This window comes from Chlamydotis macqueenii, chromosome 3 (assembly GCF_036417535.1).
Source record: "Chlamydotis macqueenii isolate bChlMac1 chromosome 3, bChlMac1.mat, whole genome shotgun sequence".
Classification (NCBI taxonomy): Eukaryota; Metazoa; Chordata; class Aves; order Otidiformes; family Otididae; genus Chlamydotis; species Chlamydotis macqueenii.
In genome coordinates, this window is record NC_141558.1 from 70496356 (window position 1) to 70510586 (window position 14231).

A 14231-nucleotide genomic window follows, 5' to 3' on the forward strand; every position below is an offset into this window, starting at 1 on the left:
TTATACTGGCCAGTTTCCTGTAGGTAAAGGCTAACTTTGGTGATTTGTAACAGAAGAAACAGCACCTTTCTCTAAGGAACCTGGAGGTAGGATATTTGCTAGTCAGAATGGTGACTGTCTCAGTTTAACACCACACCTGTTCATCTGTGTGGCAGTGTACCTTAATACTTCTGTAACTTTACCAAGTAAAAACTGATGTCCGGAGCCCTCCCTTGGTTACTAGAGAAGTGATCTGACATTAATCCAATCATTACACAGCTCAACACAGAAAGCCAGCTACAGTCATTTTATTGGTCTTCATGCCTTGTGGTTCACTACACTTGTTGACAATACAAATACACTATTCAATACAAAATATTCAATGACCATGTATTAGTATTTTTCTTCATAGTATCCCTGAAGTGCACAGGCCCTTCCTTTATAAACAATGTTGCATAAACTGCTGTACATGAGACAGACACTCCCATAATGAAGCTAATTACTAAAGAAGCCAGATGCAGACAATTTGGACATTTTCCTGTGATGAGTTTAACTTTGGGACAAACAAAGGGTGATGTTCTTTGCTGCTGTGAAAGGCTGTTTTATGCTATTCCTGTGTCTGAGAAGACAGGCTTAGTTAACAGGAGCAGACAGGGAAAGTTGAACCCTTCGTAGCCTCTTTCAGATGACTGACAACAGGCACTGTATACACAACTGTGCGCAGTGGTGCTGCAGCTGCTCTCACCCTGAGCCTGCATCCTTTTGTGAACACACAGGGTGGGAAGCCAGTGGACCCAGGATACTACACTCCTGTGAAAGGCTGAATCAGCCAAATTAATGCAGCTCTCATGCTTTTGGCCTGTAGTACCTATACCTCTCCTTGCTACAGCAAGCCCCTCTCCAGCCACTGCTCCTTCCACCACTCCTCAAGGAAGCAGAACCACCCAAACTTCATTTCCGGGCACAGGATTAAGAAACAAGGTTCAGTGACTAAAAAAGAAAGATGAAGGGACAAGTAGAAAGGTAGATAAACAGGCTTCCCACTCTAGTTTACCTTCAGCAGCTTACAGAAACCTACCTACCATCTATAGGAACCAGGCACCACCCACATGGAAATAAGTCGTTTTCAGAGTATGAGAGTGGTAGGTAGCACAGGCTTTTCCCAGTCGTGCTTTACATCCTGTAGATCATACTGCTTCCCACGTTTCCACTGTAGAGCAAGGAAGACAGATAAGAGCAAACTGTAAATACTGCCAATGAAAAAGACTAACAATTTTAAAACCAAGTTCCTTAAAAAACAATTTACATGATCTCAGTAAACTGTGTTTTCAAAAAATAAGTAAGTCATAGACAAAAGAAAAAAGGGTTAGATTTCTTTTTTTCTCCTACAACACTGTAAGCCTAGTATGGAGGGTTTTAATATGGGAATTTGGCATTTACACATGCCAGAGTACTTTTGGTCTGATGAGCTCATAGTGACTTAAGCCCCTTCTGTTCCCTGCAGCTCTGGGAACTGAACAGGTGAATCTTTCTAGACATAGAAATGAAAAATTCCTAGTTCATGACTGGCCAAAATGCTCTTGCTAATGGTGTACAGCTATAGAAAATGTGCTGGAATGAAACTGCTCAAAATTGGGACAGAAGAACCATGAACAGTGAACACTTCCAGATGTCATAAGAGAAATGCTAATATAAATTCTGTGAAGTACCACCTCTGAACTGCAGTCTGTTACCTTTAACTCAGCACACAAAGCCCAGTTTCTGTTGTTTCCCTCTGCCCTACTTGGACTGTCCCCAGGAAAGTCCTTCAGAGGCTTCTTTCCTACCTCACTGAACAAACTGCTCCTAATAATTTTTCCACCCAGGGCAAACCCGCATGGGTGCAGCTCTCGCATACTTACTGGTTAAATGTTACATCCTTTCTGTCAGCCCTTCAGCTAATTCGAGATGGTGTACTAAGTTATAGTGCCAGAGTGTGAATTATTACTTTAGTGACAGAGGAAAGAGGTAGCCTTCAAGAAAGCTTTCTTCACATCATTCCAGTGATACAAATAAAATCTTGCATTGTCACCGAAATCCTGGCGCTGCTTTGGCAACAGGACAGACACGTAAAGTTAAGCAATGCCATTGCAGAATGACCTGGAAACTGTCTTCGATGCAGCCTGCACACAAGTAGCAGCACCCTTTGGTCCAGGCAATTAACATACAGAAATAATTTGCCAATGATGGTATTATCTGCTTTCTAAGAAAGAGGACAGGCAAATACTCCAACCCTTGTTTCTGAGTGGCAAGATTGGATTAGCATCAATATTTACAAAATAATTTTTTGCAAACTGGGGTACTGTGTTTGAACAGCACACAGGGATACCAAACTAAAGGCTTGTTGTGGAAGAGCTCAGAGATGTTACGTTTTGGGGGTTGGTGGTGTTTGTTGTTGTTTTGTTTTGTTTTGTTTTTTTAACATGAAAAATAAGCCCAAACTACATTTCTCAATTCCTCTGAATTCCAAGACTTAAGAAGGGGGATTTTAAAAACAAAACCAAAACCCATCACAGAAAAAAAAACCCACAACAAAGCATTTTTCACTGGAGACTGTGGAAAGAAGCTTGCTTAAAACCAACTGGTAGTGCTGAACAGTATTTATCTCAATACACCATACCCAATAGACTGGAGAATTTCTGTAGTAATTCACCACTTCTCAAACCAGAATTATCTCCTCAGGTATTCCAGAGGTAAGAAGCAGTAATGGTTTAGCACCTTCATTTTTTATGACTCCCAGTCTGTAAGAGTACTTTGGCTGAAATTCTGTGATAAAATAACTGCACAGCACAAGCTGCAGAGCAGTAATCTCGCTGTCACCATAGCTGGGGAAAGCTTGCCTTTCCCCCACGACCCCCACAAACTTACAATCATCTTTTGCTGCTCGGGCTTTTAAAGCTTCTTTAGAAAGGCCACCTCTAACATCATAACCTGGCAGCTTACCTGCATTTGTGCAACATCAGAGCTGCTGCCCCAGATCCAAGAATTAATAATTTCAGCTAGTCAAAGATCATTAACTCTGCAACTTTTTGTTCTTGTGTATTCTTTAAGAATACTCATCAGTATTCAGGTCAGACTCTGTCCTCGGTAACACGCAAGAGGCAGGTCAGCAAAACCTCAAGAGTGCGCTCCTATGCAAAGAAGAGCTGAAGAAAACAATTACAAGCTTCGGCCCTTCTAGAGATGAGAAAGCTGGAATATTTAAATGAAAATTGCTATTATACATTAATAATGTACTAGTGTAAGAAATTGTTCTGATAGCGCTTACCTCTTGAATTAATCAGCTTTCCTGAGACTCTAGAAAACTACTCCATTGACTTTACTGAGCTAGGAAGAGAGAGACCAGTGTGACACTAACACAGTCCTAAGCTAGACAGAATCCCTCCTCAGTGGCTATTTCATTACAAGAGCTGTGAGCCTAACAGTCTTGGAGATCACAAATATTTTCTTAGTTCAAGCTAAAGAACCCTGTGCTTGGCAGCAGAACACCCAAAGCGTAACCTTCATTATCCCCACCAAGCCCTTGCAGCAGTGCTGTGATGGATCCCTAGCAGACGAATATGAAATTCAGGGCAGCCCCTGACTCAAGCCTCCCAACACAAAAGCACAGCCCTGTTAACCAGCCATCACACACAGCTTTGGCATGTCTAAAAAAGGGTTTTAGTTCTGCATATCAGAAATGTCAGAAAGGCAGACTAGGAGAGCACACTATGTCCCCCTCTTTATGTGTTCTTTTTACAAGGGTGCTGGCCCAAACCAAGCCCTCCAATTTCGATCTGCACATCTCAAAGGTTGGGAGGATGTATACGCGGATTCTGGTTTCTTCCCTTATGAAGACAGGAAACTTACCTCAATGTCTGGATCCAGGGCCAGATTCAGAGACGCTTCACTGAAACGAAGAGTCCTGGACTGAAGAACACCTTCGCATTCCTCTGCTGATGCTCCAGTACCCCCATTTCTACAGAAATAGGTATGCCTTTTTGGATAGCATTCATGTTAAAACAGCTCCTTGCAACCCTAAGTTGAAGTTACTAATGCACATCTTTACACATGAATTATTTCCTACATCTATGTTTTGACAATACACTTAACTGGAATATTTTTCATGCACAAGGTGTACAAAATGAGTCAATGCAGTGTTTGTCTTTAAACCATTATCATACACATATCTTGTTAAAGGAACAAGGGCTCTGAACCCTTCAAATACAGGCAGTATCTGGCATCCGGATTGTGGCACGATGTAGTCTTCCGCCTTCCTGGTGGTGTTTGTACAGGGTATGTCAAAGGCTATTGGAAACCTCTGAGGTGCACAGGTGGCTGTCCATTTTTAGGGCACGGTGAAAGTTTCTCTCAAGGCCACAGTCCTTCGAAACTTCACCTTGGTTCCACTTGACACGCACAAGTTCCTGATGAAGGACATTCCTACTTTTGTAGGACAGAAGGAATTTTAAAGGGTTTTTTAAAAGGGTTTTACTCAGTTTTGGTGCTTAAGCACAGGAAAAAGAAAACAAAACCCTCAGCCAAACCACCCCCCCACCCAGAATGCCTCATAGCACCTACACCCAATCCTCTGTGCTTTCTCTTGTCTCTCTTTCAAGTGATGCAGTATGACCAGCATCATTCTGTTGCCCTGCCAACACCCCCATAACCATTGTGCATTCAAGGATTTTTGAAGACCAGACTGTAGCTGGAACACAAGTTGGGAATGTGCCATCGTGCCAACATTCAGGGCTGTTGCATCCTTTTTCAGTTTATCCGAGGATGCTCTCCCCGAACACACTATGACCTCTGCCAGCTGCAGGAGATCTCCAGGCGATCCACAGCAACCACAAGTTTGGCAGGGAAAACCCCAGACATGAAACACTCAAGGCAGCGAGCCGCGGCTTTACACTGAAGCAGGGAACGCGCAACTGAGAAAAGCTCACAGGAAGGGCATGACAACAACCATGCGTATGAGTTGATGCAACAGCAGCTGGGCCTTGCAGTTAACATCTCTTTCCTACATCCTCCCTCTCCCTTGTTTCTTTTACTGTACTGGGGCTCTGGTGATTTGAAGCCTCTCGAGTTAGTTGAAATTACAGCTTCAAGGGTGGCACTTTTGGAGCAAGTTGGCACAAAATGGAAGGTAATGCTGTCAGATCCCTTGCTCGTGGTGTATTGGGTAACAGGACATCTCTTCAAGGCTCAGGGGCCACAGGGGGAAAAGTCAAGAGGGTAGAGGGCTCTCACAGCCCCTGCTGGGTTATGTGGCTCTTGTTTCTAAGGACAGGGTCCTCGTAACTGCTAGCGCAAGGTGGCATGGAGGCTTCCAGGGGTAAGCCCTGCTGCTGATATCCATAGTTGACATTCCCACAGGGGAAGTGGCGGAGCCTAAAGAGAGGCACTTCTTTAACACTTGCTGTTAGGGAAGATGGCTCTAATAGCAGGGAGGAGCCTGGCAGCCTGCCAGTCACAATGTTAGGCCCCACAGTACAGTTTCCTTCCTGTCCCAAATTCTCCCTCTCAGGCATCTCCTTCTCCAGCAGAGAACTGTTTTTGCTGGCCTGCTTCTCCGCAAACCAGGAACCGTAGGTTGGGTTCCAGAGGTTGGTGGGCTTGTTTCTGGAGCCCCGGTTTTTGTGCAGCTCAGAAGGGGGATTGGACTGGGTGTAGGCCATGTTGATGTGTCCCCCTGCTGGGGCTGACTGCACCTTCACCTGCACTGGTGGCTCCAAGGCTCCCACTTTCCCTAGAGGTTTTCCAGCAGTGATGGCTGATGGCAGGGGTGGTGGAGATGGCAGAGTTTGCTTGTCATCCTTTCTGTCTTGGTGTGTGGAGACCAAGAGAGGAGGAATTCCTTCTGGATCATCAGAGCGCATCGCTACCTTCTCCTCCTCCTCAGCTGATGGGCCATATTCTACTGGCAAAGCAGTGTTGATGACATCTGGATCCTGCCGGAGAGAACAATGAGAATTTCTCAGTCTGCAGTGATCACACATACTCAGACTTGATTAAAAACCTGACACATCTGACAGCTGTCATGCTACGATCACAGACCATCATTCCCACTACCAAGAGCTCACATTCCATGTGTAGGGGATGCTAACAAAATGCAGTTAGCTGTGAGATGCAATGGGATACTCTTAAAATCGAATTCTTTTAAAAAAACCTCAAACCCTAAAACTCGCCACAGAGCAGCAGAGGCACAAAAACAATGAAAAACATTTTTTATGTCCAGCCAAATTTCCTATGGGAATGTTGTTTTGGAATCTGTATCAATCTCAAAGTTCATAACATTCTCAGATAATATTGAGAAAGTTTCAGCCATGAAAGTATTACCTCTGCACAACAAGGGAGGAGTGGGAATGCAGAGAGAAGGCAATACTGGCAGATCCCTTCAAGCCTGAATCCGTAGGGACTGCGCTTCTGAGCTATTTAGGCAGTTTTGAAAATTAAACTGAGAGAAAATGTGGTGATCTGGGCAACCTTTAATTACTGCTAGATGTCATTGCAAGCTATAGATAGCAGAAGACAGTGCCTCCCAATCCCAGGATCTAAACACACATGAAAAACAGACCAAGCCTCCCAAACAGTGAGGGAAAGCAAACTGACTGAGGCAAATAACTGTGTGAGGCCACACAAGAAGCCTGCACTGATGCAGGCAGCAAAACGTTTTCCAAAATACTCCATTCCTCATAAGCTAAAAATAATGGTAAAAAAAAAAAAAAATAAATCAGATTTCAGCCTGGAAACACAGCCACATCCTTTCTCTGTTGCCTAGCCTTAGATTCCCCCCTCCTTTAGCATGGCTGTCTCCACCTGCCTTCTCCAGTACAGACAGATTCAAAAAATTGCCAACAGCTGCAGAAGCCACCTGCAAAGGGTGCTCTGAGCAGGACCACTTCTGCTCAGTGCTGACCATGTCTTAAGGGTAAACACTGGGATGGAGTGGCTGACATGAAGGATATGAAGTGCATATGGGTGCTGGTCTGTCTCAGCTCTTTTGCTTGTTGGCATCTGTGCCTCTATAAGCAGAAGCAGAGCTACAGGTCTGCTGTTGGCAAAGCTGTGTAAGCTTGTGTGAGCCTGTGCCTTTCAGCAGTGAAAGACAAGAAGGATTAACCACCTGATGAGATAAATATCCCAGCCACTAGTCCCAGACTCCCTGTACTGCTGCCTTCTTGTCTTGTGTTCTGGCTTGCCTAGACCGCTCCTCAAGAACCCTCTCCGCCCATTTCATTTCAGATGAATGAATACCGATACCTGAGTGCAGTACTCAATCCTCTCCAGGATTATGGCAAAATTTGGCCGGTCTTCAGGCTGGTGCTGCCAACACTGGGTCATAATGCGATACCTGAAAGAGCAGAACGGGAGATGCTCATAAATGGCAGATCCTGTTGGTACATAACAGCTAGTCACTGCAGCTTAGAAACTATAAGCATGCATCACCACTCTGACTTCCAATAAATAAGAGTGCTCTGCCTTCCCCGGAGTCAGACAACTGATGTATCCGTGACCACTGAAATGTGGCCACCAGTGGAATGAAATCCACAGCACATCTGAGAAATAACTCACCCACCTGAAACCCCTTGGACAATTCTCTAAAGGTAGGCAGGGCTACAGATAATGAAGCCCATTTTTCCCTACTTGTGGACAGTCTTATGCACTTGCAGTTCCACAGCTAACTTAAGACACAAATATTGCACCATCTCTGACCAAGCAAGCAGTGGCCAGTACTTCTCAAAGGGGCCCTGAATTATTCTCCAAAACAGACAGAAAGAGTAAATAGTAGAGAAGTCACTGGCACTCAAGTGCAATAAGGTAGATCAGCCACAACAAGATCAATTTTAAAACTCATTAACTTCTGACTAGAGAACAGCATTTGAAACAGAAACTTATTTGCATGAATATATCAAAGTTAAAATCTCATACACAGGGCCGGGGCAGTTTTTGGGTGGATCCATCCTTCCTCCATTGGTGACAAATTCCAGAACCTCCTGGTTACTTTTGCTAGGGTAGGGCATGTATCCCAAAGAGAATATCTCCCACAGCAACACACCAAAGGACCTGAATAAAGAAGCAAAGGAAAACAACGTGAAGGATACAGAAATGACCACCACTGGGGGGCAGTGCCCTTAGGTGCAGTACCATCAGCATTGCTCTCTGCAGTCTGTGCTCGGGCAGCTTGTGGAAATCACTGCTGCAAGACTCGGACATAAATAAGCTGCACAGTTGTAATGGTGGACTTTAAATCATTTAATGAATAGTTGACTGTTAAGTGAGTGAAGTCTATGATATAGGTAAAGTAAATATGGTTGCTTTGCCCTCGCACTCAGCGCTGTTCAACGAGATGTAACCAACGTGAAAGTTGGGTTATGCTTCTCTGAGACATCAGCCATTGCTGGAGACAGGACTGAGTTGAGCAGTGGCCTGATCACTTACCACAAACTTTTCTTCTTGAATAACCTACTCTCCATGAAATAACATGCCAGTGAATCCCCACTGATGCTCTGAGCCCCAGAGCCCCCACCTGTAGTTCAGAGTACAACAAAACCACTCGCTAGCTAACACCACAGCCCTGGGCCTGTGTGGTGTGGCCTGCAAAGCCCTGGGTACAGTGGCTGGGACAGGACTCCCTCCAAAGCATTCATCTGGTCAACTGCTTGGAAATCACAATTTTCTGGATTAAAATTGCAAAGAGCTATGTGCAGCAATGGGAAACACTTCTGCTTGGTGCTGAGAGAGGCAGCACCTCAGCTGTACGAGAGAGCGTACCTCCACTCCTCTGCTGGGACTTGCTCAGGAACTGTGTCCTGACCACGAGCCCCTTCCCCTCCACACAGGTACCAAGCTCTCGCCTCCTGCTCATCCAATTTCCCGCCCCTTCCTCTGGCCATCAACAACTCAAGAGTTTATAGTACTGCTGCAGGCCAGGAGGAAGATGAAAGTCACAATACATGATGCCCTTCTCCTCACTGGCAGGATGGATCCTGCCTGCAGTCTCCCATGCTGCTCTCCTCAGTGTGGAACTAATGCTTTCCTCCGTGTAGCAGCAAAGCAGCACCTGCATCTGCCTCAGCCTCCCTTCCCTCCTGCTCACCTCCCCAGCAGCACCTGCCTTTGCACAGGTCTGATCTTTCTGTTCCTTTGTCTCCTCCAAGATAACTGGTGCTGAAAGACCCAGCTTGTCTTTTTAGTAAAGGAAAAAATGAGCAAGAACGTGTTTTTTACAAAATATTCCCATTTTGCTAAAGGGGTTACAACACAGACAGACCAGATAGAGAAGGAAAGGAAGCGCACCATGTGTCTGTTTTTGATGTAAATATCCCTTCCATGAAAGCCTCAGGAGGCATCCATTTGACCGGCAACATTGCACATCCACCCTTCCGATAGTAGCTGGCTCTGCAAGGAACAAATAAAACGAAGTCTCAGCCAAGAATTCAGAAAATGTCATTAATTTGGGATTTTTATAATTACAAATATTAAAATTATGAGCCAGAGGAGGGACAGATTTAGGTGAAACATCATGGCAGAGAAAATGCTGAAGAGACCTGTTCCTTCTCACAAAAATAGTGGAAGTGGGCAGACCATGGAAGGACTGCTCTAATCTCCCTCGCTTTAGGCCTGATCTGTTGAACTCAAGTTATCCTTATCTGTGTGCATACTCCAAGTGAATTACTCACACAGTAAACTGCTGCTGGCAGAGCAAATCTCCTGCATCTTGCCACAGCAAGATCTCCACTTTACCTCACATGTGGTCACCTTGAGCATCCCCAACAAAAATAAAGCCTGTCCCATATATATTCAGTCTAAAGCACTGCAAGTGAAATCCAAAACCCTTTGTAAGAATGAGGAGCTTGATGAAGAGGATGCTTGGTCATTAGAGCTGGGGCAGTAGCATAAAAACTGCCTCCTGTGCTCCGGAGACAGGAATTACATCACTCTTTTAGTGTCATCATCATTTAAATTAAAACCTACAAGCCCCAAATCCTGTGCTGGCAGCTGCAGGAGGCTGCTCATACAGGCTGGTATGACTGTTCGTAACTACATAGCCTGAGCATCCAAAGGATATTCCTGGACACAGAAACGTGCAGACTTCAAAGGCACCTTTGAAAACTCAGCACCAAAGCATTCATCTTGGTAGCATTCATCTGCTAATTGTGAGTGACAGACGCTACTTTGTCCTAGCAGAGTCCCATCTGACAGTGGGGCAGAGTGGGGGCTCTTTGCAAAGGGAGAAAAAAAAAAAAAAAAAAAGCAGCTCTGATAGGTGGGTTTTTGAAAGTAGCACTCCGTTTGCATCACCTCAGGCTGATACTGCCAGATCTCAAGCTAAACAGAGCCAGGCCTGGCTTAGTAATTGCACAGGAGAATCTCCAAGCAGGAAATAAAGAAGGCAAGGCACTGAAATAAACAGTGGGGTGATGAGCACAAGGCATTCCTTCCTGCGAGTCAGAGGCAAATCAATTCCTTAGCACAGCAGGACATGGTGCTGCAGTGCTAGGGGTGCTATCTGGCAGATGAGGTATCAAAACTGCAGCCCTGACTGCTCGTGCTCATTAAAGATTTCCTGGCACTTCTTGCAAGAGCACAGTAGTTAACCTCGTGTCCTGGCTGAATTCCAGTTTGGGTGATTACATTTTCCTGACCTTCTTCTGCACCTTCCTCCTTTATCTGCAGTAAATTGAGGAGATTTACTGATGACACCAAACCAAAGGGGCAGAGGTAGTATCAAGGAGAGAGATTAAACTCAAAATGATTTGGGACCACAAAACAAAAGGGCACATCAATGCCATTCAGGGTGGATAAAGTAAAGACAAGTAACTGAGGACAGAGTACAAGAGGGAAGAAAAATGCCTTCCATGACCATCAGACTTCATTACCCAGAAGAAAGCTGTCAGGAGTGGGAAAAGTCTCCAGAGCACAGTTAAACTACAAGTGAAGGCAAACACCAAAAAAAGCATTAGCTGGGATTCATCAGGGTGGGATCTCTCCACTCTCGCCTTGCTCAGGTTACGCAGAGCAGCACACACGCGTGCTCTCCTGCACAAACGCTACTCCTCCCTCATGTTAGTTAGCTTCCACTTGCGATACCCTGGGATTAGCTCTGCTACCTGTATATATCCCGGGCCATTCCAAAGTCTCCAATTTTAGCCACTCTCCCAGGCCCTCGACAGGTAAGGAGGCAGTTCCTGGCAGCAATATCCCTACAAGGAAAAGGAAGAAAAGCAACAGAAAGAAGAATCACTTAATCAGTCGACAATTTTTCGAGCCAAAAAAGAAAGCGAAGTATAGTCCCTACTTTCCTGAGCTGCAGAGAGCCCACAACAGCCAGAAAAGTCAGTGTTTATGGATAACTAGTGATGTCCCAAATTCCAAACTATCCTAACAGCAGGAGCAGTTCTGCTCTTTAACATTTCCTCTTTAAACTTCACATAACATCTTCCAGCTGAAAGGACGGGCCTCCTGTGAGTCCCCTTTTACCCCAGGAACTATTTTTAAGTTTCTAAGAAGTTGCAAGTAGCGGGGCTGATTTCAGCAATGTACTATTCGCAACACCAAGCTGTCTGGGGAACGACCCACTGACCTGTTCCTAACATGCTTGTTCAAATATTGTCAAATGGGTTTCCTACTGTCAGAGACAGGAAGAACAACAATATGCAGGTGTTGCTCTGAAGACAGAAGGTATGGGTCTGATTCTGTGTATGCAGGTAAAGCGCCAGCTTCACATCTGCTGGACTGAAGTAAGCCTTGAGATCTGAATAACATAGTGGCATTCCTTGTGGGTAGCTCCTTCAGAAGTATGAACTACAATCCCTCTCTACTCATCTCTAGTCAATGGGCAGAATTTTAGACACTTTGCCAAAGACCCTGTTCTGCAGGAGCAGGTAACAGCAGTCAAGAGATGTTGCACTTCTAGCTGTACTCGTACAGACATTCTTTGAGAGGGAGAAGAAAAGGGTTCCAGAATGAAAAGAAAGGCACTAAGCCAAATTGATGACAGGGAGAGCTTTGAAGACTTCTGTCATGAGAGTGCCTCTCTATTTGCAGAGTACTCAAACAGGCTGTACAAGTGCAGGCACTGAGACAGAGCTCAAGATCTTTGGTAAAACTACAAACCTCTGCAACCAATTTATAGCAGCTTTCCTATTAATTGCTTCATTATTCTCACTTTATCTACCTTGTATACAGGTATCCAGCCACTAACGTGCAGCAGGACATACACATAAAGTAGGGCATTACGAGTCCATACTGTACGTTAGTCGTGCCCATGCTGAACATGCTCACCTACCTGTGAATGAAGTGGTTCTCCTCCAGGTATTGACACCCACAAGCAATGTCACGAGCCACGTGGAGCAAGTCCAGCATGGAAAGGGAGGAGGGCTGATTCTACCAAAAGACAAGGGACAAATACGGATTAAAAGCAGGAACATGGCATATTTCATCACTGATATACCACTGCGAACTCTCAAACAAGTAATGTAGCTCAGATGTTAATACACAAAGGAATTACAAAAATGCACAGGAGTGAGTTCATATCCATGAACTACGCAAAGGATGTGCAGGCATGTTGTCATACAAATCCCAGGGACAGCTGGATCTGACTTTCCAGCTCCATTGGGATGCCTCTGTAAGAATTTTCCCCAGTTCTCATGGGAGACGCTTCTGGATTTTCAGTATGAATTTCAGCAAGATCTATAGCCTGAACTGGTCCTCACTCAGTTCCTGTGTATTTTGCTAGCTCTTCTCTAAAGTCACCTTGAACAATGAGAATGACATTTTGTATAATGGCATGAGTCACATTTGCTCTTTCCCTCCTCCACATCTATGTAGGTTTTATCTTGCCCCTCAGAGCACTGACACAAGTTTGTGTAGCCAACGGCTATAGAAGAGTAAGGCTGCCAACTCCTTGTTCCTGCCCCTCTGATGAAGCCTACAGCCTTGCCAGCAGGAGCCAGATGCTTTAGTGAAAAGGGCAGGCTTAGCACCAGCTCACGTTTGCCAGCCTCTGAAGCCAATCTTCAGCTTCTGCACCGAGGTGTGAATCAGTGATCCCTGCGGCTAGTCCTGTGGGGGAGGAGGACATCACTGCTGCCAGTGGGGTGATGACAAACAACTAAGTGGCAGTGACTGCTTATTCCACTGCAGCCATTTGCTAGCTAAGTGTTTATCTGTGGCCTTAGTTCTTGGACCAAACAAGACTATCCCACCCTGTAGCTCCCTCTTATGACACCGACCACTCTGCCCAGTGCTCCAAAGGCACACCTGCCAATGGGTCTCTCCCACTGATGCACAAACCAGCAAGGATTCTCCAGCGACAGGGACTGCTGACTCTGCCAGCCGTCTGTTGTGCTGAAACACATCTCCAGACTGATGCGATGGTGTGCTGGCCATCCCACCTGATCTAAACCACTGCTAACTGGGACTGGAAATAAGTCCAGGCTCTGCAGCAGGCAGCAGCTACTAGATAAACAGTAGGCATTGGCTGGTAAAACCTAAAAAAGTCAAAATGTCTTCTGAAGAGATGAGGAAAAACCTGGCCTCAATATTTGACTAATGAAATAATTGAAAAAAGCTGCATCTCTGTGTGAACAAAGCCTGTTTTTTTTCAGTGCAATGCCATAAAACAAAATTGTTTGTGACTATGTATCACCTGCCTATATTTTGTTATTTACACAGTATAGCTCATTGCATATATATACTTAACTGATTCCTTAAAATACCAGACTGTCTCCCTCAAAACCTTTCTTTTTGTAGAGTAACCATTTCCTTTAAAACATAAAGCCTCTCTCCTGCCTCCCCTCTTGTGGGGAGGTGGGGAATAATGTTTTTTACACAAGATGGCTACTGTAAGAAAGGACGCAGACACCTTCTTTTCCCCTTTCAGGACATAACCAAAGGAAAATTAATATCTCAATCTACCTGTTCCCCCCTCTTCTGAGCAAGAGTCAGAAGTGAAAACCAAGTAAAAAGCCCAATTCTTTACTGTGCAATCAATTCCAGACCTGAGCTATACTGCAAGGCAGTCAGTAGGCTGAAGCCACAAGCTGATTTGAACAGTACAGCTTTTTTTTCCCTCTTTTTCCCTTCCTTCCCCTCTTTGGATGAATTCCTTCCACCTTTTATTTGTCTAAATACAGTCCTAAAACAGATGTGACTGCCCAGCCAAGGACAATTTAGCCATGTAATTTGTGTGAAAAATGGAGGTTTGGGATTCATTTTGCAAGGGGAGC

The 14231-nt window shown here is 44.9% G+C and overlaps 1 protein-coding gene and 1 long non-coding RNA gene across 2 annotated transcripts in view; both read right to left on the reverse strand.

The window, feature by feature from the left end:
• Positions 1–271: 271 nt before the first annotated feature.
• On the reverse strand, positions 272–4551 carry LOC147601300 (uncharacterized). Its single transcript, XR_015258115.1, has 2 exons — positions 3868–4551; positions 272–1189 (listed from the first exon to the last, which is right to left on the reverse strand). It is a non-coding gene; the product is annotated as an uncharacterized LOC147601300 (long non-coding RNA).
• Positions 4552–4974: 423 nt separating this feature from the next.
• The window catches only part of ALK (ALK receptor tyrosine kinase), a 329041-nt gene continuing 319784 nt past the window's right edge, over positions 4975–14231 (reverse strand). The window contains exons 24-29 of the mRNA XM_086744455.1: positions 12290–12387; positions 11112–11204; positions 9298–9399; positions 7930–8064; positions 7261–7351; positions 4975–5948 (exon numbers count right to left, since the gene is read on the reverse strand). Coding sequence (XP_086600581.1) covers positions 5244–5948; positions 7261–7351; positions 7930–8064; positions 9298–9399; positions 11112–11204; positions 12290–12387 — 1224 coding nt within the window. The 3' untranslated portion in view covers positions 4975–5243. The remainder of the gene's footprint in view (positions 5949–7260; positions 7352–7929; positions 8065–9297; positions 9400–11111; positions 11205–12289; positions 12388–14231) is intronic.